Source organism: Carcharhinus amblyrhynchos, unplaced genomic scaffold, assembly GCF_965287045.1.
Source record: "Carcharhinus amblyrhynchos unplaced genomic scaffold, sCarAmb.v2.hapA scaffold_38, whole genome shotgun sequence".
Classification (NCBI taxonomy): Eukaryota; Metazoa; Chordata; class Chondrichthyes; order Carcharhiniformes; family Carcharhinidae; genus Carcharhinus; species Carcharhinus amblyrhynchos.
The window spans coordinates 10924203-10947500 of NW_027649779.1; the positions used below are offsets into that span (position 1 = coordinate 10924203).

The 23298-nt window shown below is 44.9% G+C and overlaps 1 long non-coding RNA gene and 1 gene segment (V, D, J or C); both read left to right on the forward strand.

Moving 5' to 3' along the window:
* Positions 1-23298, forward strand: part of LOC145362544 (uncharacterized) — a 538269-nt gene that overhangs the window by 405308 nt on the left and 109663 nt on the right. The window lies entirely within an intron of this gene.
* On the forward strand, positions 4398-7988 carry LOC145362336 (Ig heavy chain C region-like). The segment is given in 5 exon segments: positions 4398-4608; positions 4818-5129; positions 6026-6334; positions 7576-7731; positions 7969-7988. Coding segments are annotated over 5 exon segments (1008 nt in total).

Sequence of the window (23298 nt, forward strand, 5' to 3'; positions counted from 1 at the left end):
TTAGCACGGCCAGTCCCCTGAGCCGAAACTTCTTTGGACTGTGGGAGGAAACAGGAGTATCCGAAGGAAACCCAAGCAGACACGGGGTGAACTTACTAACTCCATACACAATGACCCATATCGGGAATTGAACTGTGAGGCAGCAGCGCTAATCACTGTGCCACCTCGGCCACCCCCTCCCCCTCCCCCACTAACATTTGAATGAGGGTGCGATCGAGGACCCCGAGTAAAACTCAAGTGAATAAGTTTCAGTGGGAAATTCTTCTCTGTTTGGAGTCATATTTATCACAAAACAAGATGATAATGGTTGTTGGAGGTCTAACATCTAAGTTGAGAAATCACTGCAGGAGTTCGGCAGGGGACTGTTCTGGGACCAACAATCTTCTATTGCTTCATCAATGACATATTCCATCCAACATGAGGTCAGAAGTAGGGATTTCCATGTGTTACACCGGACACAAAGACACAATCAATAAGAAGGGATCTGGCTGAGACTAAGTCCGCCTGGCTCCCCAATACTGGTGTAAACTTGGTGTTTGATTCCTGTGTGACCCTAGTTTTGCTGGAAGCTTCCCTTCCAGCTCCCTCAGTCTGTCTATTTGTTCACTGATCCGTGTTTCTGAAAGAAAGGCCCCGACATTAAAGCAGCTGCCCGGTGATCTACACTGATTCCTGACTTTACACAGCCCTGTTACTGAAAGCTGATCAATGGAGAGAATCGGGAAAAGATCGATGGAGAGGGAGAGGAGGAGGTGGCTCACTGACTCTCTCACCCTCACCCACACTCACTCACTCACCCTCAATCTCTCATCCTCACTCAAAGAACTTCACTCACTCACCTTATCTTACCTACCTTCCCTCACTGACACACTCTCTCACTCACTCTCCCTCATTCACTCATCCTCACTCACTCATCCACAATCACTCACCCTTACTCACTCATTCTCATTCACGCTTACTCACTCGCCCTCACTCACTCACCCTTGCTCACTCATCCACCCTCCCACACACTCATCCGCACTCACTCACCCTTACTCACTCACCCTTACTCACACATTCTCAACCGCCCTCACGCACTCGCCCTCACGCACTCGCCCTCACAAACTCAATGATCCTGTTTCACCCTGAGTCACTCACCCTCACACACTCACTCACTCACTCACTCATATTCGCTCACTCTCACCCATCCTCACTCACTCACCCATAAGCAATCATTCAACCTCACTCGTTCACTCAAACACACGCCCTGACTCACTCATCCTCACGCCCTCACACACTCATTCTCTCACTCAATCTCATCCATCCTCACTCACTCACCCACACTCACCCACAAAACACTCATTCAACCTCACTCGTTCATCCTCAATCTCATACCCTGACTTACTCATTCTGACACCCTCACTGACTCACTCACATTCACTCATTCTCACATCCTCAGTCACGCACCCACATTCACTCACTCACACGCACTCACCCTCACGCACCTTCATTAACTCACTGTTACTCAGCCACCCACACTCATACACCATCACTCACTCAACGTCGCTCACTAAACCTCACTCACTGACTTAGACCCTCAGTCAGTCACCAACATTCATACTCACCTTCATTCACTCATCCTACTAATCCACCCTCACTCACCCAGCCTCACTCACTCTCGCTCACTCACCATTCTCTCACACTCACTCACTCACCCACACTTACTCACCCTCACTCATCCAGTCTCACTCACTCTCACTCACCCTCACTCATCCAGTCTCGCTCACTCTCACTCACTCACCCAACTTACCCACCCTCACTCATCCAGTCTCACTCAGTCTCACTCACTCACCCAACTTACCTACCCTCACTCATCCAGTCTCACTCACTCTCACTCACCCTCACTCACCTACCCACCCTCAATCACCCAGACTCACCCGCACAAACTCAAGCTCAATGACCCTCTCTCTGTGTCTCTCTCTCAGTTCCGCCAGGTCACCCATTCAAACTCACGCAAACAATTCACTCACACACCCTCACATACTCGTCATCACTCAACTTCACGCACGCTAACTCACAAATCCTCATCCTCATCAAACACCTCCACTCACTCACCCTCATTCTCCCACCCATCTACAGTCATTCTCCCTCACACACTCTCACACACCACCCTCGGTAACACACCCTGACTCACTCACTCTCACCCCTCACTTACTCAGTTACATTCACTCCCTCACTCTCATTCGCTCAATCTCACTCACTTTCACTCACCCACCTCCACTAACCTTCACACATCCTCACTCACTCTCCCTCATTCTTTCAATCTTGCTTGCCTACACCCATCCAACCACCTTCACTCACCTACCCTCTCTCACTCACCGTCATTTACTCACGCTCTCTTACCCTCACCCACAGTTACTCACCCTCAGTCACTCATTGTCACTCAAAGAAGTTCGCTCACTCACACTCACTTACCCACCTTCCATCACGCATACACCGTCACTCATCCACTCTCACTCATTTAATCACTCACCCTCACACACTCACATTCTCTCACTCACACTCACAAAATCTGTGTGGGGATGGTCTGCAACGAGAGAGAAGAAAGACCTCAAGCAGCAGTTTGGTGTTCAAAGGTGGGAGTTGCCCTGGGAGTGCAGAGAGCTGGAGGGAATCGCTGGGGGCTCGGGGCCAGGGGCAATGACAAAGAGTCAGGGGAGAACAGGAAGCGAGGGAAAGGGCAGAGAGCCGTGGCGGGGGAGGGGGGGGGGGAGCGGGGGGCGGGGAGAAGGGCAGAGAGCCGGGGGAAACAGCAGAGAGCTGGGGGAAGGGCATAGAGGCGGGGGAAAGTGCACGCAGCCGGGGAACAGGGCGGAAAGCCAGGGGAAAGGGCAGAGAGAGTGGAGAAAGGGCAGGGAGCAGGGGAAAGGGCAGAGAGACCAGTGAACGGGGAGAGAGCCGAAAGAAAGGGCAGAGAGATGGGGGAAAGGGCAGAAAGACCAGGGAAAGGAGCGAGAACCAGGAGAAAGGCAGGGAGGCACGAAAAAGGGCAGGGAGGTAGACGAAAGGCCAGAGAGCCGGGGAAAAGGGCAGAAAGAGCAGGGGAAATGGCAGAGAGCTGAGGGAAAGGAGAAAGAGGGTAGGGACCAGGGACAGAGGGCAGAGAGCTGACGGAACGCGTAAGGGGCTGGGGGAAAGAGCAGAGAGCCGGGGGAGAGGGCACAGAGCTGGAGGGAAGTGTAGAGAGCCAGATGGAAATACAGAGAACTGGATAAAAGAGAAAAAAGAGCCACCGCGAAAGGCAGAGACCCAGGGGAAAGGGCAAAGAGCTGGGGAAAATGGGCAGAGAGCGGGTGATGGACAGGCGGAGTGAGGAGGTTCAGAATAGAGCTAGCACCACAATCAGCTCATCTGTAATCTCAGTGAATGATGGAGGAGACTTCAGGGCCCGAATGGCCAACTGTTCCTATTAACGTGTGATCCTTCAATTAGTCAATGTTGGATTTATTTGAATTTATAATCACATTTAGAGTTTCCTGATCATTCAGTAAGTATTCATTCCGGAGGTATTTTTGAAGCAAAGTCACTAATCTCCGTTTTGTGGAGTGAGAGGCAGTGAGTTGGAGAGCGGAAGGGGCATCAAGCAGTTTGAACCCAGGCAATTTCCAAAACTAGTGTGGAGATGCCGGAGTGAGGTTGGTGTGGGCACAGTAAGGATTCTCAAAAAAACAGGTTAAAGTCTAACAAGTTTATTTGGAATCACAAGCCGTTGGAGTTCCCTCATCAGGTGAGAGGATGGTATGAACGAAGAGACAACTTCTTCATCACAAAGTGTTGTTGTTTGAGAAATAAATGGTTGCCGCAATAATGGAGACAATCTTTGCTGTTCTCTGTTAATCCAATGAATGACATGTCATTTTGAGACTAACAGAATGTATTCTTTTTCCTTGCTAATTTGATAGAATTGGAGACAGGGATATGAGTTTCTACAGAGATGACAATTCCCAAATGATAGAAGTAACATAATCTCAAAGGTGGATGTATATTTTAATCAGGAAGTGTTAGGAAAGTCCATAATTTTAACCAATGTTTGAGATAGAAACATAGAAAATAGAAGCTGGACTAGACCATTCGGCCCATTGAACCTACTCCACCATTCACTTTGGTCAGAGCTCATCAATATCCTGATCACACCTACTACCCATATCCCTTCATCCCTTCAACACCAAAAGCTATATCTGATATAGAAACATATTTGTAATAATATGTTTGATGACTTAATAAACGCAATTAAGAGTCTAACTTGTTCAATTGGCTATTCTTTCCCAGCGACACCGTCTCCGCCCACTCTCTACGGCCTGGTCTCCTCCTGTCAGCAACAGAACTCCGACGGCTCCATCACCTATTGCTGTTTGGCGATGGATTACTCTCCAGATGTCTCCAAAGTGAAATGGAAGAAAAATGGGCAGCCGTTCACCACTGGGTTTAAGACGTACCCGTCAGTGCGAAACACGAAGGGAACCTACACCCTGAGCAGCCAGTTAACCATCAGCGACTCAGCGGGAGAATGTCCCAGAATTGACTGTGAGGTTCAACACAGCAGCTCAGTCAAGAGCGTTGAAATGCCATGTAAGTGTTGTGGAACTTGTGTGAAACAGAAACACTGTGGTTAACATGTAGGGCCTTGGTTATAACTCAGTTAAATAGATGTGCATAATCCAGACCCCTGGATTGTTCCGGCTAGTGTCTATTGACTGCAAATGAGTTGCTAATGTCAACAAAAGTTTAATTGATCCACATCTTCTGCAGGAAATGACGAATATGCTTTTTTTCTGAAGGTCCTCAAGTTTTCCATCCAACTGTTATCCTCACCGTGAGTTCGAGTGAAGAAATCTCAAGCAGCAAATTTGCAACCATCGTCTGCTCAATCATCGATTTCCAGCCAGGGTCAATGGAAGTGAGTTGGCTGAAGAATGGGGAACCCACGCATTCAGGAATTGTCACCTCTCCCGCCTGTCGAGTGAACGGGAACTTCTCGGCCAGCAGTCGGCTGACAGTCTCCGCTGGGGAATGGTTCAGCAAAGCGGTCTATACCTGCCAGGTCACTCATCAAGAAGTCACTCAGAGTCAGAACATCAGCGTATCTCGGGGTAAGAGACTCAAATCGTGCATAAAATATACCATTCTGATGTTAATTGGAATTAGGGATCTATTAAAGTTAGTACAAAGCATCGAACAATTTCTAAGTTATTGTCATGTAGTTTGCTCCATTCAGACAGTGCTACTCAGAATTTCATCACAACAGCAATTTTTGTTATTGCTTCCTGAGATGTGCATTTATATTGCATCCCTGAGGGCTCTTAAGTGTGGACCACGTTGCTGTGAATCTGGAGTCACATGCATGCCAGGCCAGATAAAGACAGCAGGTTTACTTTTCTAAAGCACATTCGTGAACCAGGTGGGCTTTTACAACAAAGGCTTCATGGTGATCATTTGACTTTTAATCACAGATTTTTATTAAATTCCCATTTCACCATCTGCAGTGGTGAGATTCGAATCTATTTCCCCAGAGTGTCGCCCTAGGTTACAACTCCATCGACAACACGCCATGCCACTGTCTCCTTTTCAAATAATGTTCCCTTCTGTCTTGAAGTGAGTGAGGTGGCCTTGACGTGACCTTTTTTTTTCTTGAGACAGCCGGTAAGACTTGGAGAGACAGTGGATATCGGACTGTTTCACAGGTCACAGCACAGGGGTAAAATATTGCAAAATGCATCTTAACCTTATAAAGCAACGGCCAGTACTCTGTTCCTGAGTTCAGGGTGGTATCAGTTGTAATGCTGATTCATGAGAATGATACAGCAGCTACAATACTTTAATAAAGGGAATAATTTCATAGAACAAGCTGGTTTGCCATCGCCTATAGAAATTGAAAGGCGGTAGTTGGAGATTGATACCTCGAAGGCAACTTGGTCTCCTTCAGTCTGAAGACTGCTGTCCTGCTTCTGAAGGGGAACTAGGGTTGATTTTCATTTTTCATTCACAGACCCTCTCGAATGCCATGAATCTACAGTGAAGATACAGCCGCCACCAATAGAACAGGTCTTACTGGAGGCGACCGTGACCTTAACCTGCATCATTTCTCATGCTCCTTATGGAGTTAACGTGTCCTGGATCCGAGACAGGAAGTATTTGAAATCAGAGATTGCCGAAAAGCCCGGAGCGGATCCTGACAGCGTGATCAGCAAATTAAACATCTCCACACAAGCCTGGCTGAGTGCGGCTGTGTTTGAATGCGTGGTGAGCCATCAGGATCTGCCGACTCCTTTAAGAACATCTATCCACAAGGAAACAGGTGAGCTGAGAGACTGTGGGGTCAAATGTGGGGTCAAAATGTAGCTAGGGTTCTGAGGAATGTGGAGGAACCGGAAGATCTTGGGGTTCATATCCACAGATCTCTAAAGGTTACGATTCAAGTGGATAGAAACGTGAAGAAGACCTATAGTGTTTTGCCGGTTATTTATAGGGAGTTTGAGTTGAAGGCTGTGGGGTTATGCTGCAACTACATCGGATCACATTTGGAATATTGTGCGCAGTTCTGGTAACCTCACTATAAGAAGGATGTGGAAGCATTGGAGAGAGTGCAGAGGAGATTTACCAGGATGCTGCCTGGTTTGGAGGGTGGGTCTCATGAGGAAAGGTTGAGGGAGCTGGGGCTTTTCTCTTTAGAACAGAGGAGGATCAAAGGCGACTTAAAAGAGATATATAAGATGATGGGGGGGATAGATAGAGTGGACGTGCAGAGAATATTTCCTCAGGTGGATGCAGCTGTCACTAGGGGGCATAAATTTAAGGTTCATGGTGGGAGATATAGGAGGGATGTCCAAGGTACATTATTCACTCACAGAGTGTTTGGGGTGTGGAATGCACTGCCTGCTGCGATAGTGGAGTCGGACACTTTAGGAAGTTTCAAGCGGTTATTGGATAGGCACATGGAGCACTCCAGAATGATAGGGAGTGGGATAGCTTGATCTTAGGATTGGACATAGTTCGGCACAGCATTAATGGGCCAAAGGGCCTGTACTGTGCTGTACTATACTATGTTTCTATGTAAATGCATCACTGTGGCTATCTCCAGTGGAAGTGTGCAAGTCAATATTTAGTATTCAGTGCATTAATGGTCTCCCCTCAATGAAAAAAAAACTGCAACTCAACGATTCTGGGCCGATCGATATTTTTATGGGGAGTTTGATGTGTTGATGAATGAAAAATGAACTGAAGTCGATGTTACTGGGTTTAGGTCGAAGAAGAAGGGAGGAGTCTGATGTGGTGTATCAAAACTAGGAAACCAAAAAGGAAAGTGGATCAGTTGGGCCGAATGGCCTGATTCTGTGCTGTAAAATTTCTGAAACTTCCCAGTCAGCCCCCCCTGAGTTATTTGAGAAAACAATTGTGTTCCCCTCTCCTCCAAGCTGGAAGTCAAAAATGGAAACATTTAAAATCAAAAGCGAAGCACATTTTCCTAATATCTAACCAGCGGTTTCATTGTCTCCAGAATTTTCCAGTTTATTGACATTTATTGTACATTTTCTGCAGATCCAAATCCGCGGGAACCGGTCGTCTCTGTCCTCCTGCCCTCGGCAGAAGACGTCTCCGCTCAGAGTTTCGTCTCTCTCAGCTGCTTAGTGAGACGCTTCTCCCCCCGAGAGATCTTCGTCAAGTGGACCGTCAACGACAAGCCGGTGAATCCCGGCAACTACAAGAACACCGAGGTGGTGGCGGAGAACGGCAATAACTCCTTCTTCATGTACAGCCTGTTATCCATTGCAGCAGAGGAATGGTCCAGCGGCGCTTCTTACTCCTGTGTGGTGGGACATGAAGCCATCCCCTTGAAGATCATCAACAGAACAGTTGACAAATCCAGCGGTAAACCCAGTTTTGTGAACATTTCCCTTGCACTGATGGATACGGTTAATTCATGTCAATGAGGATCACTTGGTTACATTTAAAACTACAATAAAAAGAATAAATTCATTTTCCTCTAACGATAAATGAAATACCCAATCGCTTCATTGATTGCTTTTCAGTTTTCCTTCCAATTGATTTTTTTTTGGTTTGAGTCAGATATTTTCAGGCCAAATTCCAAGTCTTGTTGAACTTCTGCGCCCAGTTCAGATCCACCCTGTCTTAGAGACAGAATAGAGCTCATTTATTACAGGATTCTCCAAAATAAATTCACTGACTTTCCTCCCTGAGGAAAAATCCAACAATTTCAACATTTCTGACAAACAAACACAACATTTAGATCTCGGTGTTTCTGCTTCTCTCATTGTCCATGCTTTTACCCTTCGTCAGTTTTAAGCTGCTGCACCAAACCCACTGGGAACTGAAGTGAGGGTCACACAAAAACATCGAGCAACAATCCCCCCATCAGAGAGAGGGATTGTTAACATACCGGATTCCTACTTACCCAACAAAGAGAGGAGAGGATCAATAGCTAACCCATGTACCACAACTTCCTCAATGAAAAGAGGAGGAATGCCATTATTTAATCCACTCACCTCCACTTCCTCAGTGGTCAGAACCATCAGGAACATTGCTTCACAGGATAGAGAGTTTACCACTATGAGCTCACTCTCCTCCCTCTCATAAGTAGCATGTTTGGAAGGGAACGGCTGCCTATAATCAGGAGTCAGTTGACAACAGTACAAATTAGATTCCTTCTTTGCTACAGATTTTGAAGTATCATTATCATTATCAAAGTATCACTGAAGTATATAATACACATAAACTAATATATGCAAAATAATTCAAAAATGTTTCAACACTCTTGTTTCTGTTAATCATGTGCTGACATTGATTTCCCATAACACAAATTTAAATACATAATTAAATCCTCCCCGGTTTTCACTGCTTGTTACTGGGGTTTCTGAGATGCATCAATGAATTATTTCATTCACTCTCCTGATATCACCGTAGCACTCATATAAAAGAAACTTAAAGAGCAGACTCTGAAAATGTGCTCCATTGTTCGGATTATTTGGATCATGTTCAGTTAATAATTGCCGGTGAATCTTGAAGCAACAGTTAAAAAATACACGCACTGACAATACTGCACAAAACTATCACAATTAGAAATACACGTGTAGCCACACACACACACACACACACGAATATGTAGACTCACACTTGTACAAACAGGCACAAAAACTACAGCATATGCACACAATCAATTGTATACAAAAGCACGCACACATACACACATAAAACACACAAGTGCATACACCTATGTGGGTCGGTACACAGACCCAAACACAAACACATACATGCATGGATACAACACAGACAGACACACATTCATGCAGATCCACATAAGTGCACTCATATACATATTTATACATATACTCAAATAAGTATATATATATTAGCACACATTCACTCTGACAGGATTATAGATATAGGGATACACAATGTTATACACATTAACAGATATATACGGAAATGCATATAAACAAATAAGCAGACTGCATATAGATGAACTGACAGCAAAACATTTGCATGCAAACATGTAGACACAAAAACTAACAAGATCATACAGAACAGAATACCATAGCACACATTACTACATATTGAAACACAAACATATATCAAGATATCGTTATGAAGAATTATCAACACGTATATACATACATACATGTTAACAGGTACACACACAGACACATGGGGAAACAGACACACACATAAAGGGAAACAAACATTACTAGAATGAAAGAAATTAACTCATAGGAAAAAACAGAAACATATGTGCACCCATTAAGAGTGGCATTATTAAATTTACATAGACTTAACACAATAATAGAGTTACACATACACAATGTCAGAATAAAATATACACGCCGATGCAGGCACACAACTACACAGATCAACAAACACAGGGAAATGAACGCGTACATTAACGCTCGTGTACATATATTAACTCAGAGCCAAAGATTAATGCAGAGCACAAGATGCTAATGTACACACACACAAATGAAATAATTTAAATACAAATGGTAGGTAAATGATGAAAGTAAAATTTAAACATGAAATTTAATGGACATATCTACCGACAACTAGCCCAATGTACATTGCATCAAAAACACGTTGAGAAACTAAATTAAGCTAGTTATCAACGATCCATTTCCATCATGAATAAGAAAAGATCGGAAATTGCATCCCAGCTCTTAAACAGCAGTATTCACAGTTTGCAGATCAGTCACCATCTGTGAAAACAATCATTGATCAGTGAACGTTCCTCCATATCAGTCACAATATTCTTCAATAAGGAATATTGACAAACAGTTCGAAAATGAACTGATTCTCAAGAAACCACCTTCAGTGTTTTCTGATGTGGACTGTCCAAGGAATGTACATAACGGTCAAGTGTGAAGATCGTTACAGAGGTCAGTTACTGAGTGTCCTGAACTTAACAGCAGATATACATAGAAAATTATACAAGAAAATGGTTTAACAGTTTATGAAGGGAAAAGAAAAATAACAATTAAATTCCCTGGATAAATAAAGTAATCTAATTTCATTTCCTGGTCTCCGCCCCCAGACCCCACCGACCGCATCTGGATTGAAGGCAATGAGGATGATAACAGCAACATCTGGACAACCGCTTCCACATTTATCGTCCTGTTCTTCCTGAGCATTTTCTACAGCACTGCCGTCACTCTGGTGAAGGTGAGATGATTCAATTCACTCACATTTCAAACTGACAGAATGGATTTGAAAATCTCTCAATGTTTCACTGATTAAAAACTCTAACATTAATGTCCCGCATCAGAAACATCTGCTTCAATATTGCCTCTATTTTACAGATCAAATGACGGGTTGAACTTTGGACGCTGAAGATTTCCCTCAGCTGATTATCAAGATCTCTGTACGGTTCAACTACAATATCAGCTCTCGGTGATTGTATCAGTAAAATTCTCCCAGCTTATCATTCTGAATCTGTAACTGAGGCTACCTTAGATTCTATTTCAGTTTTCAGTGTAAATTGTATGAGGCATTTTTGTTACAATGTAATTATGGTTAATAGTTTCCCCGTAGTTCAAGTTTCATGTGTAAATAAGAAACTTGTTTTATTTCTTATTCACAGTTGTTAATTCCTCTTCCTATTAATATCCTGTTTTCTATTTCTGGTGTATGTAACAGATGTACAAATATTGACGGATTCCCTGTGCATGTGTTCTATTTTCAATGTAAAGTTCGATCATTATCTTCACTTTTCTAGCTTCAAAAAAAATCGTTGTGAAATCTCTGAATTTTTAAAATAAACATTGAATAAAAATTTAACCATCTCTGGTTTGGCTTAATTCCGTTCTCTAAAAGCCATCAACTCAGCTCCATTTCCCTATTATAGAGTCCGCCCCCCATCCCCGCCCCCCAACCCTACTTTCCCAGACAGGCATGTCCCCCCAGTCATGTATGGGATGTGGCTAAACTCACGGCCCATCCGTGAAAGGGTCACTGCGCCACCCAGTGATCCACCCATGTAAAAACACCTTCATCTCTGCCTTTTTATGATAAAATCCAGAGACCGAATGAGTGAACAATGAGGAGACATCGGTGATTTCATTCATAAATTAGTCCCTCACTGACGAGTTTCAGATAATTCTAAACAGCGAAGGCTCTGCTTCATCAGAGGGCGAAGCAGGACAGTGCTAGGCAGGAAATAGTTCCCTTTACACTGCCCCTTAAAAACACTATCAGAGTCGCTACAGCGTGGATTGAGAGAACGAATCTCTGTACATTGTCCGATGAAACAATTTCAAGGCAGGCATACCACAAGCTAGATAGAGAACACATACAGAGCAGTGGTGCAAAACCGTGAGGTGAAGCAAAGAGACTGAGGTGTATTTCACATAAGCACATTATCGATGACAAATTTCCAAATTGTGACTGGTGTTATGTTATAATTTGAAGTGACCAATACTGTCTTTAACTACAGACAATCTCAAACTCACGAGGCAGATAAACCTCCTCAACTCTCCGTGCAGGAACAAGGCGCGAAATACAGGTGTCAGTACAAGTGGACAGTGTCATGGACACTGCCAAGACTCAGGCCTGAAGGGGGGCTGAGTAACGAGGGAGTAGGGGGAGGGGGCTGACAGGAGTGTCTGAGGTGGGAGCGTAACTGAGTGGGCTGTGTAAGTGGTCAGGGGGTTGAGTGGGGTTCTGAGAGGGTGTGGGTGGCTGTGTGAGGAGCCTGAGGAGGAGATGGCTGAGTGGGGATCAGAGGGGGATAGGGTCGAGTGGGGTTTTGAGGATGAGTCGGGTGAGTGAGGAGTCTGGGGGGGGCGGTTGTGGGTGGGGTGCTGAGGGTGGGCAGGACTGATTGAGCTGTTTGAGATTGAAAGAGGCTGAGTGGGTGTCTGAGGGGGAAGGAGACTTCCAGAGGATTATGGGATAGGATCTGGCTGGGAGTGTTGTGGCCCATTTGGACTGGTGCAGGCCCGATGGGCTAAATAACTTCCTCCTGCACGGTTGGAATTCTGTGATTCTATGAGACAAACACGTCTTGCTACTGATTAACACGAGGTGGGATTGTCCTATCCCGCCCATTACGATTCCCATGGCAGGCGAGACATGGATCATATCAAAGTCCGGTGACCTCAGGAGGGATTTTTTTGGCATTGGAACAAACACGGCAGGAAAATCATAGTCATTGAGGTTTACAGCATGGAAACAGACCCTTCGGCCCAACTTGTCCATGCTGCCTTTTTTATAGAACGCTAAGCTCTCCAATTGACGGCATTTGACCCATTTGTGTCTATCTTATCCATTTAGCTGTCTTAGTGCTTTTTGAAAAGTCAAAACTGTACCCACCGCTTCTCCCTCTGGCAGCTTGTCCCAGAAACTTACTACCCTCTATGTGAAACAATTGCTCACCCAGACCCTTACGTATCTTCTCACCTCGCCTTCAACTTATTCCCCCTAGTTTTTGTATCTCCTGCCTTTGCGAAAATATATTGAATATCTAGCTGATCAGTTCCCCATTATTTTCTTGACCTCCATAAGATTAACCCTAGGCTTCCTACACCCCAGGGAAAAAGTTCGAGTCTCTCAAGTTTCTCCTTAAAACACAAACAATCAAGTCCCGATACCCTCTTCGTAAATCTTTTCTGGTCTCTTCGGACTTAATAATATCCTTCCTATAACAGAGTGACCAGAACTGTACAGATTATTCCAAGTGTGGCCTTACCAATGTCTTGTACAACTTCAACAAGGTGTCCCAACTGCTTTATTCTCTGTTCTGACCAAGGAAACCAAGTATGCCGAATTTATTCTTCACAACACTGCCCAACTGTGACTCCACTTTCAAGGAGCTATGAACCTGTACCATCCCAGATTTCTTGGTTCTCTAACTGTCCCCAGTACCTCAGCATTAACTAATAGCTGTCCTGGTTCGATCTATCAAATGCATCACCTCGCATTTATCTAAGTTAAACTCCATCTGTCATTCATCAACCCACTGGTCCAATTGATCAAGATCCCGTTACAATCAGAGATAACCTTTTTTTCACTATCCACTATGCCACCAATCTTGGTGTCGTCTGAAAACTTAATAACCATGCCTCCTGAATTCTCATCCAAATCATTAATATAAATGACAAATCACAATGGACCCACCCATGGTGTTAGTAGTCACAAGTTATTTTCTCCAAGATTTTGGGTTCAGACTTTCCCCATTTCTTTCACTGATGCGATGCTGACAGCTCTACATTTCCAGGTTTAAAATGTTCTCCCTTTATGGACAAGTTGGGGGGACTTTTGCATAATGTGTTCCTTTCTTTGTTACAATCCCATCTCCCAGCACGATTGAAAGATACTGGTCAACCCTTCCATATTTCCAAAATTCCTTCCATCAGCAACGCTCACACAGACACAGACTTATTCTGTGATGCATTTACAAAAAATATTTTGAATGGAAAATGTTAACCTGTTTGTTCAGTGACTGTAATTAATGTCGGAATTAATTCAACCAGTCCTAATCGTGCCTCTGGAGCATTCCCATCCATGCTTCATAAAGGAGTTATGCACGGTGTCATTGGGAGTGTCACAGTGATAAGCGGCTCCACAGAGAGGGAGTCGAGGTATCAACATTGGGAGAGAGAAACTGCAAGATTTCTGCAATGGACCTGAATCCGGGAAAGGTAGATCTGGACATTCCCTCAATGGTTCAGCATCTGAGGGACAGAGATCTGAATGTTACAACAGTTGAGAGGAGTTTATACTCGATACTTTCCATGCTTTCTCAAGTTCGGCTGCCTACAACTTATCGTGTTGAATATGTACTGAAACTGATTCGATACTTTTACTATCCAATCCTGGCTATTGTTGGTGTCCCTGGTAAGTTTCTTCACTGATTATTAATGATGTAACCCGTGTTTAACTCTGCCAATCTTGCCGTCTGCTCTACCCTGTTTGTGACTGTTGCTTGTGGTCTGCGTCCTTATTGAGTTATCACATCTACAACGCGCAGATCACGATGTTAATGTTGCCTGTGTTGTGGAGTTTAGTTTGTAAAGGTGTAAAAGATGGTTAGGAAGATGAAAAAGAATTGTGAAAACCGGTAGGAGGGGGAAAAGTGTGCAAACTCCTTAAAAATGTGTTTGTGCTTGAGGCTGAGATGTTTAAATTGCTGAATACACAGAAACTTTAAGTTGTCACACTTATTCCAGAGGCGAAAAAGATAGGGGTTGCCTTGGTAATTGGCACGGCAGGTTTTGCTTTATGGTCAGTACAGTCCGAAGTCTCACAACCCCAGGTTAAAATCCAACAGGTTGATTTGGCACCATTGGCTTTTGGAATGTTGTTCTTTGTTCAGGCGAGTGAGGAGCTGTGTTCAAAAATAGGACATGTAAAGACACAAACTCAATTAACAAAATAATGGTTGGAATGTGAGTCTTTACGGGTAAACAAGTCTGAAAGATACAGACAATGTGAGTGGAGAGAGGGATAAGCATAGGTTAAAGGAGTGTGTATTGTCTCCAGCCAGGGCAGTTAGTGAGATTTTGCAAGTCCAGATAAGTCGTGGGAGTTACAGATAATGTGACATAAACCCAAGATCACGGTTGAGGCTGTCCTCATGTGTGTGGGACTTGGCTATCAGTGTCTGGTCAGCGATCCTGCACTGCTGTGTGTCATGAAGGCCACCTTAGAGAATGCTTACGTGAAGATCTGAGGCTGAATGCCCGTGACTGCTGAAGTATGCTCCAACTGGAAGAGAACACTCCTGGTGATCGGCAATCCTGGGTTTGCAAAATCTCACTAGCTGTCCTGGCTGGAGACAATACACACCTCTACAACCTGCACTTGGCCCTCTCTCCACTCACATTGTCTGTATCTTTAAGGCTCGATACCTCTAAAGACTCACATTCCAACCATTATTTTGTAAATTGAGTTTGTGTCTTTATATGCCCTGTTTGTGAACAGAACTTCCACTCACTGAATGAAGGGGCAGCGCTCCAAAAGCTTGTGCTGCCAAATAAACCTGTTGGGCTTTAACCTGGTGTTGTGGGACTTCTTACTGTACTTACTCCAGTCCAACGCTGGCATCTCCACATCATGGTTTTGCATTGTGCCAGCCGATGAATTTAAATAAAACACACAGCTACAAGGGACCAATTTGAAGTTATTGTTGTTATCAACCTCAAGCCAATCTGAGTCCAGGGTTGTTGATAGGTCATTAGGAATATATATAAAAAAAACACACAACTGTCTTCAGGGCAGATCCACCAGTGCTGAGCCAGGAGTACCACCAGAAGCAGAGCCCGATCACCTGAAGCAGTTAGATTTCAGACAGCCATGGGGAGAGATTACTTCTCTCAATGGGTGGTGAATCTTTTGAATTCATTACCTGAGGATACGGCGGATGTTAGGACTTCATGAAATTGAGGAGACAGAGTCTCACCCTGGGTCATTCCAAGCTCCATCAAACCCCAGCAGCTTCTTACTTATACTGAGTCAGCTGACCACCACATCATTTTCTCGTTGTTTAGATAGCTTTCAGCTTGTTCCCATTGATCACTATAACAGATCCAATGTGAGTCTGTTGGTTGTTATATTGGTTCCATTCTAACATTCCACTTAAACCCGCCTCTCCCACAACCTGATCCCTGAAAACCCAACCAACTCAAACCCATCACTTCCAGACACTTCCCAGTTACTGTGGTCCCACCAGTTCACCAGCTCTTCCGTCTCTTCCCTGTTCTTGGTGTCATCATTGCAGTGGTGTCATCAGCAAACTTGGATATCAAGTTGGAGGGGAATTTGGCCACAGAGTCATCTGTGTATAAGGAGTATAGTGGGGCTGAGGACACAGTGTTGTGGGGCACCACTTATGAGAATGATTGTGGAGGAGGTGTTTTGACTGTCCTTATTTATTGTTGTCTGTCAGGATCAAATTGCAATGGGAGGAGCCTAACCCCAGGCCAGAGACTTTGTACTGAGTTTCATTAGAACAATGGTGTTAAAGGCTGAGCTGTAGTCGATAAACAAGAGTCAGGGTTACAATGTTGACTGTAGGGCCAGGGAGATTGCATCTGTGGACCTGTTGCGGATATAGGCAAACTGTAGTGGATCCAGGCAATCTGGGAGGCTGGAACTGATTCATGCCATAACTAATCTTTTGCTGCATCACATAATATTGGACAAATGTGTCATTGGACAATATTCATTAAGGCAGGCTATTTGGTTTTTTTTGGTAGCGGCCTTGGTTTGAGTTTTTCTTACCTGGTGCACAGATCAGGAACTTTCCTACTGAGAGAGGACTCGCTGAGCTTCACTGGTCCAGCAGGTCATAGTGGGCCAGCTGCAAATACACTGGACACATTGGACAGTAGTATAACAATGAACCCTGAAGCTTTGAAAGCAAACCCTGGTAGTTGAATTCTATGTCATTCGAGTGTGAGATAATGATTTATTCCTGCATTGTGCGAATGACAGCCACAATGCCATGGTCTCTCTGCAGTCTTTCGTAAATATGATAGAGGTTCTGAGCTGTCGAGGCATTAGGAACTCTCTCTGTCAACTGCTGTTAGTTTCCAGAGGAAAGGGTGAAACCAGCACTGTTTGGTGCCAGCCCTGCTACAGGGGTTGTCAGTAGCTATCTGAAAGGTGACAGATTACTACATACAGGACTCCACTCTGAATTTTCTGTCAGGGTTACCCTCACAACCTTCTCACTCTCCAAATCCCCCACAAGTTAGAGAGACTATTTACCTGCAGCTGAGTCAGGGTCAATGTCGAGGACCCCCGGAAAACTCTTTCCAAATTGTATACTATTTTGGCCCTACCATGGACCAGCACGGTGGCACAGTGGTTAGCACTGCTGACTCACAGCATCAGGGACCTGGCTTCAATCCCAGGCTCGGGTCACTGTCTGTGTCCAGTTTGGGCCTTCTTCCCGTGTCTGGGTGGGTTTCCATCAAATGTTTCACTTTCCTCTCACGATCCAAAAGACGTGTCGGATCATAAAAATAAAAAGAGGGGTCTGTACTGGGATTCTTTATGTTTGTAATTTTCATAGGTGACCTGGATAAGAAATTGGAGGGATGGGTTAGTAAGTTCGCCGACGATACGAAGGTTGGTGGTGTTGTGGATAGTCTGTAGGGATGTCAGAAGTTGCAGCGTGACATAGATAGGATGCAAGACTGGGCGGAGAAGTGGCAGGTGGACTTCAACCCGGATAAATGTGTAGTGGTCCATTTTGGCAGGTCCAATGGGATGAAGGAGTATAATATCTAAGCAGTGTCGAGGATCAGAAAGACCTTGGGGTCCGGGTCCATAGGACTCTCAAATCAGCCTCGCAGGTGGAGGATGTGGTCAAGAAGGTATATGGTGTACTAGCCTTCATCAGTCGACGGATTGAGTTGAGAAGTGGGGAGATAATGCTGCAGCTTTATAAGACCCTAGTCACATCAGATTTGGAGTACTGTGCGCAGTTCTGTTTGCCTCATTACAAGAAAGAAGTGGAAGCTATTGAAACGGTGCAGAGGAGATTTACAAGGATGTTGCCAGGATTGGGTGGCATGCCTTATGAGGATAGGTTGATGGAGCTCGGTTTTTTTCTCCCTGGGGAGACGAAGGATGAGAGGTGACCTGATAGAGGTTTATAAGATGTTGAGAGGTATCGATCGCGTGGATTCTTGGAGGCTATTTCCCAGGGCTGAAATGGTCGCTACGAGAAGATACAGGTTTCAGGTGCGGAGGAGTAGGTACAGAGGATATGTCAGGGGTAAGGTTTTCACTCAGAGGGCGGTGGGTGAGTGGAATCTGCTTCCGTCGGTGGTGGTGGAGGTGAACTCTTTGGGGTCTTTCAAGAGACTTGTGGATGTGTACATGGGATTTAATGGGATTGAGGTTTATTGGTAGGTCTAGTAGGTAGGGATATGATCAGCGAAACTCGTTGGCCGAAGGGCCTATTTGTGCTATAGTGTTCCATGTTCTATGTTCTATAAAAAGAGGTTTAAGTGATTCAGATTGTATGCACGTTATTTTTTAAAATGTTGTTCTATTTTCAGTCTAAATTGTCACTTTTCCCCCTGAATCATATCTAACGTTATTCTTCGTTTCCTTCCTGACAGTGAACATAATCACAATTGTGACACTGACGAGCAGAAACTGTGGTCTGTCCAAATGTGTCACTCGTTACCTGGTGGCCATGTCAGTGGGGGATCTGCTGGTCATTATCCTCGACCTGATATTGAGACAGATTCCCATTGTTTACTGGGAAAAGTTTTATTTCCTGCTATCAGTCCCCGTGTGTAACATCCACGCTGTCCTGCTTTATGCAGCCACTGACTGTTCCGTCTGGTTCACCGTCACTTTCACCTTTGATCGATTTGTGGCCATTTGCTGCCCCAAGCTGAAAAGTAAATATTGCACTGAGAAATCGGCTGCTGTGGTTCTGGGAACAGTGACAGTGCTGAGCTTTTTAAAGAACATTTTCTGGTATTTTATGTTATTAAAAGGATATGGGCTGGCGAACAATCCCTGGTTTTGTCACTTCTCATGGGATGTTGTGGAATCTCCGGTCTGGACAACAATCGAGTTCCTCCACAACATTCTAACCCCGTGTGTCCCGTTCGCCCTGATTCTGCTGCTCAATGCTCTCACCGTCAGACACATTTTAGTGAGCAGCAGGGCCCGCAGGAGACTCCGGGCTCACAGCAGTGGGGAGAATCCCAGAGACCCAGAGATGGAGAGTCGAAGGAAATCCATAATTTTACTATTTGTTATCTCAGCCAATTTCATTGTCTTATGGTCGACATTAATGGTTTATTCAATATGGATTCGGATGTATAATTTGGGCTACCAGTCAATGAGGTTACATCTTTTTGTTATGGAATTGGGCTTCATGCTACAACTCACAAGTTGCTGCACAAATACTGCCATTTATGCTGTGACACAGACTCACTTCAGACAGCAGCTAAAAGATCTACTGAAATACCCCATTACTGCAATTCTTCAACTCAATACACCATAACAGGAAACTACAACTACAAGACCCCTGACTCTTTCTGTTGGGCATTCATACTGTAAACAACAAAACACCCTCACAAAAACAGAAATAGTTACAGATAGGGAGAGAGAGAGGAGCGTGTTAGCAACAATGTGAGTGATAGAGAGAGACAAATTGGTAGAGAGAGGGAAAGCCACAAAACAAGGAGGACTTGAATTTGAAGAGTTTCTAACAGGTACAGGGAAAGAAGCAGACAGACAGAAAGAACAAAGACAGAGAGAGGCTCTCACAAAGAGAGGGAGACAGGATAGAGAGTGGAGAAAATGGCGAGGGTGATATACAGGAAATGAGAAAGGGAGACAGAAGAAGACAGGCAGGAGGTTGTTATAAGAGAAGGACAGGAGATGAAAGGAAAACAGGAGACAAAAAGTGGGGCAGAGGGAAATAGCCAGACACAGAGCGCAACAGAGACATCGAGACAGAGAGCGGGACAGAATGGGTAAGAGTGAGACTGAATGAGTATAACGGAAACAACAAAAACAGAAGACGGTGCGGGTGGGGGGAAGAGAGAAAGAGAGAGAGGAGACACAGAAGCACAAAAAAGAGGCATTGAGACATTCTTAATGAGTTTAACGATAAATATCACGTGGAGTTATTGGAATATGAGCCCCCTGATTGAGGCAGTTAATGCTGTCCAATCCGGAAATCCTGCAGACATCTACAATATAGTGTGTCTTGGTGACTGGAACACAGGGTGTGTACACTCAGGGTGTGGACTGGTGGTTTTATCACGAGACTATTAATACAGAAACTCAGTTAATGTTCTGGCACCCGGGTTCCGATCCTGTCACGGCAGACGGTGGAATTTGAATACTATTATCTGGACTTTAGAATCCGCTGGTGAGCATAAAAACATTGTTGATTGTTGGAAAACCCCAAGTGGTTCACCAGTGTCCCAGGGGAGGAAATCTGATGCCCTTCCGTAGTCAGGCTTAATGGTGACTCCAGGGTCACAGCAACGTGGTTGACACTTAATTGCCCTCTGAACATGGGCAACGAGGAGGATGAGGCATGAAGGCAGATGCCTTGAGTTGATTACAATTAACAATCACTGGTTGCGTCCCTGATGGAAGAGACGATAATCATGATTTTTTTTCAAAACCCTCCCAGTGGCAGCAAATAATATTCGGTTCTGGAAGCAAAATTATCCTGTCCTGAATAAACTGAAGCAGCAAGTGCTGACGGGGAAACCAAAAGGTCGTTACAGCCTGAATTAGACTCATATTGGAGTGGCAGAGAACAGCTGACTGTGGAAGATGAAACACGCTTATGGGGTTCAAGAGTCTCATCCTGAACCAGGTTCCCCATCCCACGAACTTTACCATGGCCATCCAGGAGTGGCAAAATGTAGATCCTCCAAGTTACTATGCCTGGTGTCCAGGTATGGATACAGATATTTGCCCGTGGGTCAGTGTTGGCAATATCAACAAGGACAGAACTGTCACCAGTCACTACTCTTCACACTTGGGAACGGCTGGGACGGCCATAGGCGTGGCTGCACATGGACATTGCCAGACCGCTAATGAGGTCTATGCTCCTGATAATGAGAGATGGTGATTCAAAATGAATGACCGCATACAGGGTGAGTTCATCAAACTCGAGGACACGAATGGAGCAACTTCACGCCTCTTTTTGACACCTGGCATCCCACAGGTGTTGGTTTCTGAAAATGGACCACCCTCCATCGGTCAGGAATTTGTGCATTGCATGAATTTGAACAAACTTTGACACGTTAGGACAGTGTCGTATTACCCATCATCCAGCGGCCTGGCAGAAAGAGCGGCCCAAACAGGAAAAATAGGTTCAGAAAACCATTCCACTGCCTCCTTGGACGCCAAATCATCCAAATTCATCTTCAGTTACAGGACAACACCACCCTCCTAACACCACCACCTCCTGTCTGCAACAAGTGGAATAGTCCAAGCAGAGCTGCTCATGGGAAGATCGCGTAAATTTAAGTCTGATTCCAAAGGTGGGAGTTGACACTCAGTGCCGTTCCCATCAACCGGGAGAAGCACTTAAAGGGAGTCACTAGGTTATTCGTAAAGAATCACGGCAATGGATCCGTGTCATTATGAGGCACGTTCAGGTCCGGAATAGGACCAGTCTCCTATCAAATCCACTTGGGACATACCATCCTATGGGAATGCTTCAATCATCCACAAGCCATCTCGTCCAAGCCATGCAGGAATAATCAATTCCCGGCACACCAGGATCTTTGGAAAGAATGTCAGGCACTCCAGCCCCTGCTCTCCATCTCCGCCAGTGGGATCCTCGCAGTCTGAAGAGGTTTTAGCCTCTCGACCACATTGTCTCCCGATAAAGGGAACTCGGGCCACAACACTCATGTTGGAAGAGACGAGCACAGGTCCGGTGAACACCACCCACTTCCGAGGCTGAGCAGGAGGAACCGGACCCAGCATGGAAACTCCAAAGAAGGATTCCAAGGCCGTCAGCCCTCGGCAGTTACTCAGACCTAGAGGTTAAGGGGTGCAATGACTTCAAACTGGTTCATGAGTTGAATATACACAAGTATAAACTACCAAATTGAGGCCTGTGTAATCTGTCCACACGGGGAGCTCCACGGGGAGTTCCAAGCTGCAGAGATTGGAACGCTAAGAGTTGGGGTAAGTGTGGGAGTATAGAGAAGTGGATGGAGTGGAGTTGCTGTGTCTTGTGACCCTTACGATTAGGTCCAGTGCAGACTGGTCTTTCCCAGGCATTACATTGCAGAAAGTGATGTGAGCAGATGGGTTTATTGAGGCTTTCAGAAGGATTTAAACAAGGTCTCACATAACAGACTACCATGTAAAGTGAAAGCGCATGGGATCACAGGCAATGTTTTGAGATGGCTAAAAAGCTGGTTAGCAGATAGAAATCGAAGATTTGGCATTCAGTGTCTAGTGGGGTGCGGCAGGAATCTGTGCACGGACCCAACGGTTCACATTATATATTAATTAATCTGAAAATGGAACTAAATGTATCATTCCCAAATTTTCAGATGATGTTGGGTGGGTGAGAGTGAGCTATGAAAAACATGCAAACATGCTCCAGTGTGGTTTGATCAGGCTCAGTGTGTGAGCATGCACTAAGTAGTTGCAGTTAAATGTGGGCAAGGGTGAGGTTATAACTTTGCAACAATAATAGGAAGATAGATTATTATTTGAATGGGTGTAAACTGAGAGAGGTGGATACTCAGCGAGATCCTGGTGCCCGCATGCGTCAGTAACTGTAACTAAGTGTTCATGTACAATAGGCAGTAATGAAAGCCAATGGTATACTGACGTTCATAAAGAGAAGATTAGAGTACAGGAATAGAGATGTGTTATTGCAGGTGTACAGGACATTGCTGAGGCCACACTTTGAGTATTGGGTGCAGTTTTGATGTCCTTATCTGAGGAAGGATGTCCTTGGTATAGAGGAAGAACAGCGACTGTTTACCAGACCGATTCCTGGGGTGACAATCTGTGATACGAAGAGAGACTAAGTCGTTTAGGGCTTAATTCATTGGAGTTTATTAGGGTGAAACATACAATATTGGAACAGGTTTAGACAGGGGAGGTTTAGAAAGAATGTTCCCGATGCTCAGAAAGTTGAGGTCTGTGTCTGAACCGTGTGTAACCCTGAGCCTTGCCTGAGGCCGAACCTTGTGTGCATCTGAACCGTGTCTCTGTCTGAACCTGTGTGGGTCTGAACCTGGTGTGGGCCCAAACCTGGTATGGGCCCTGTCGACATGAATACCAACA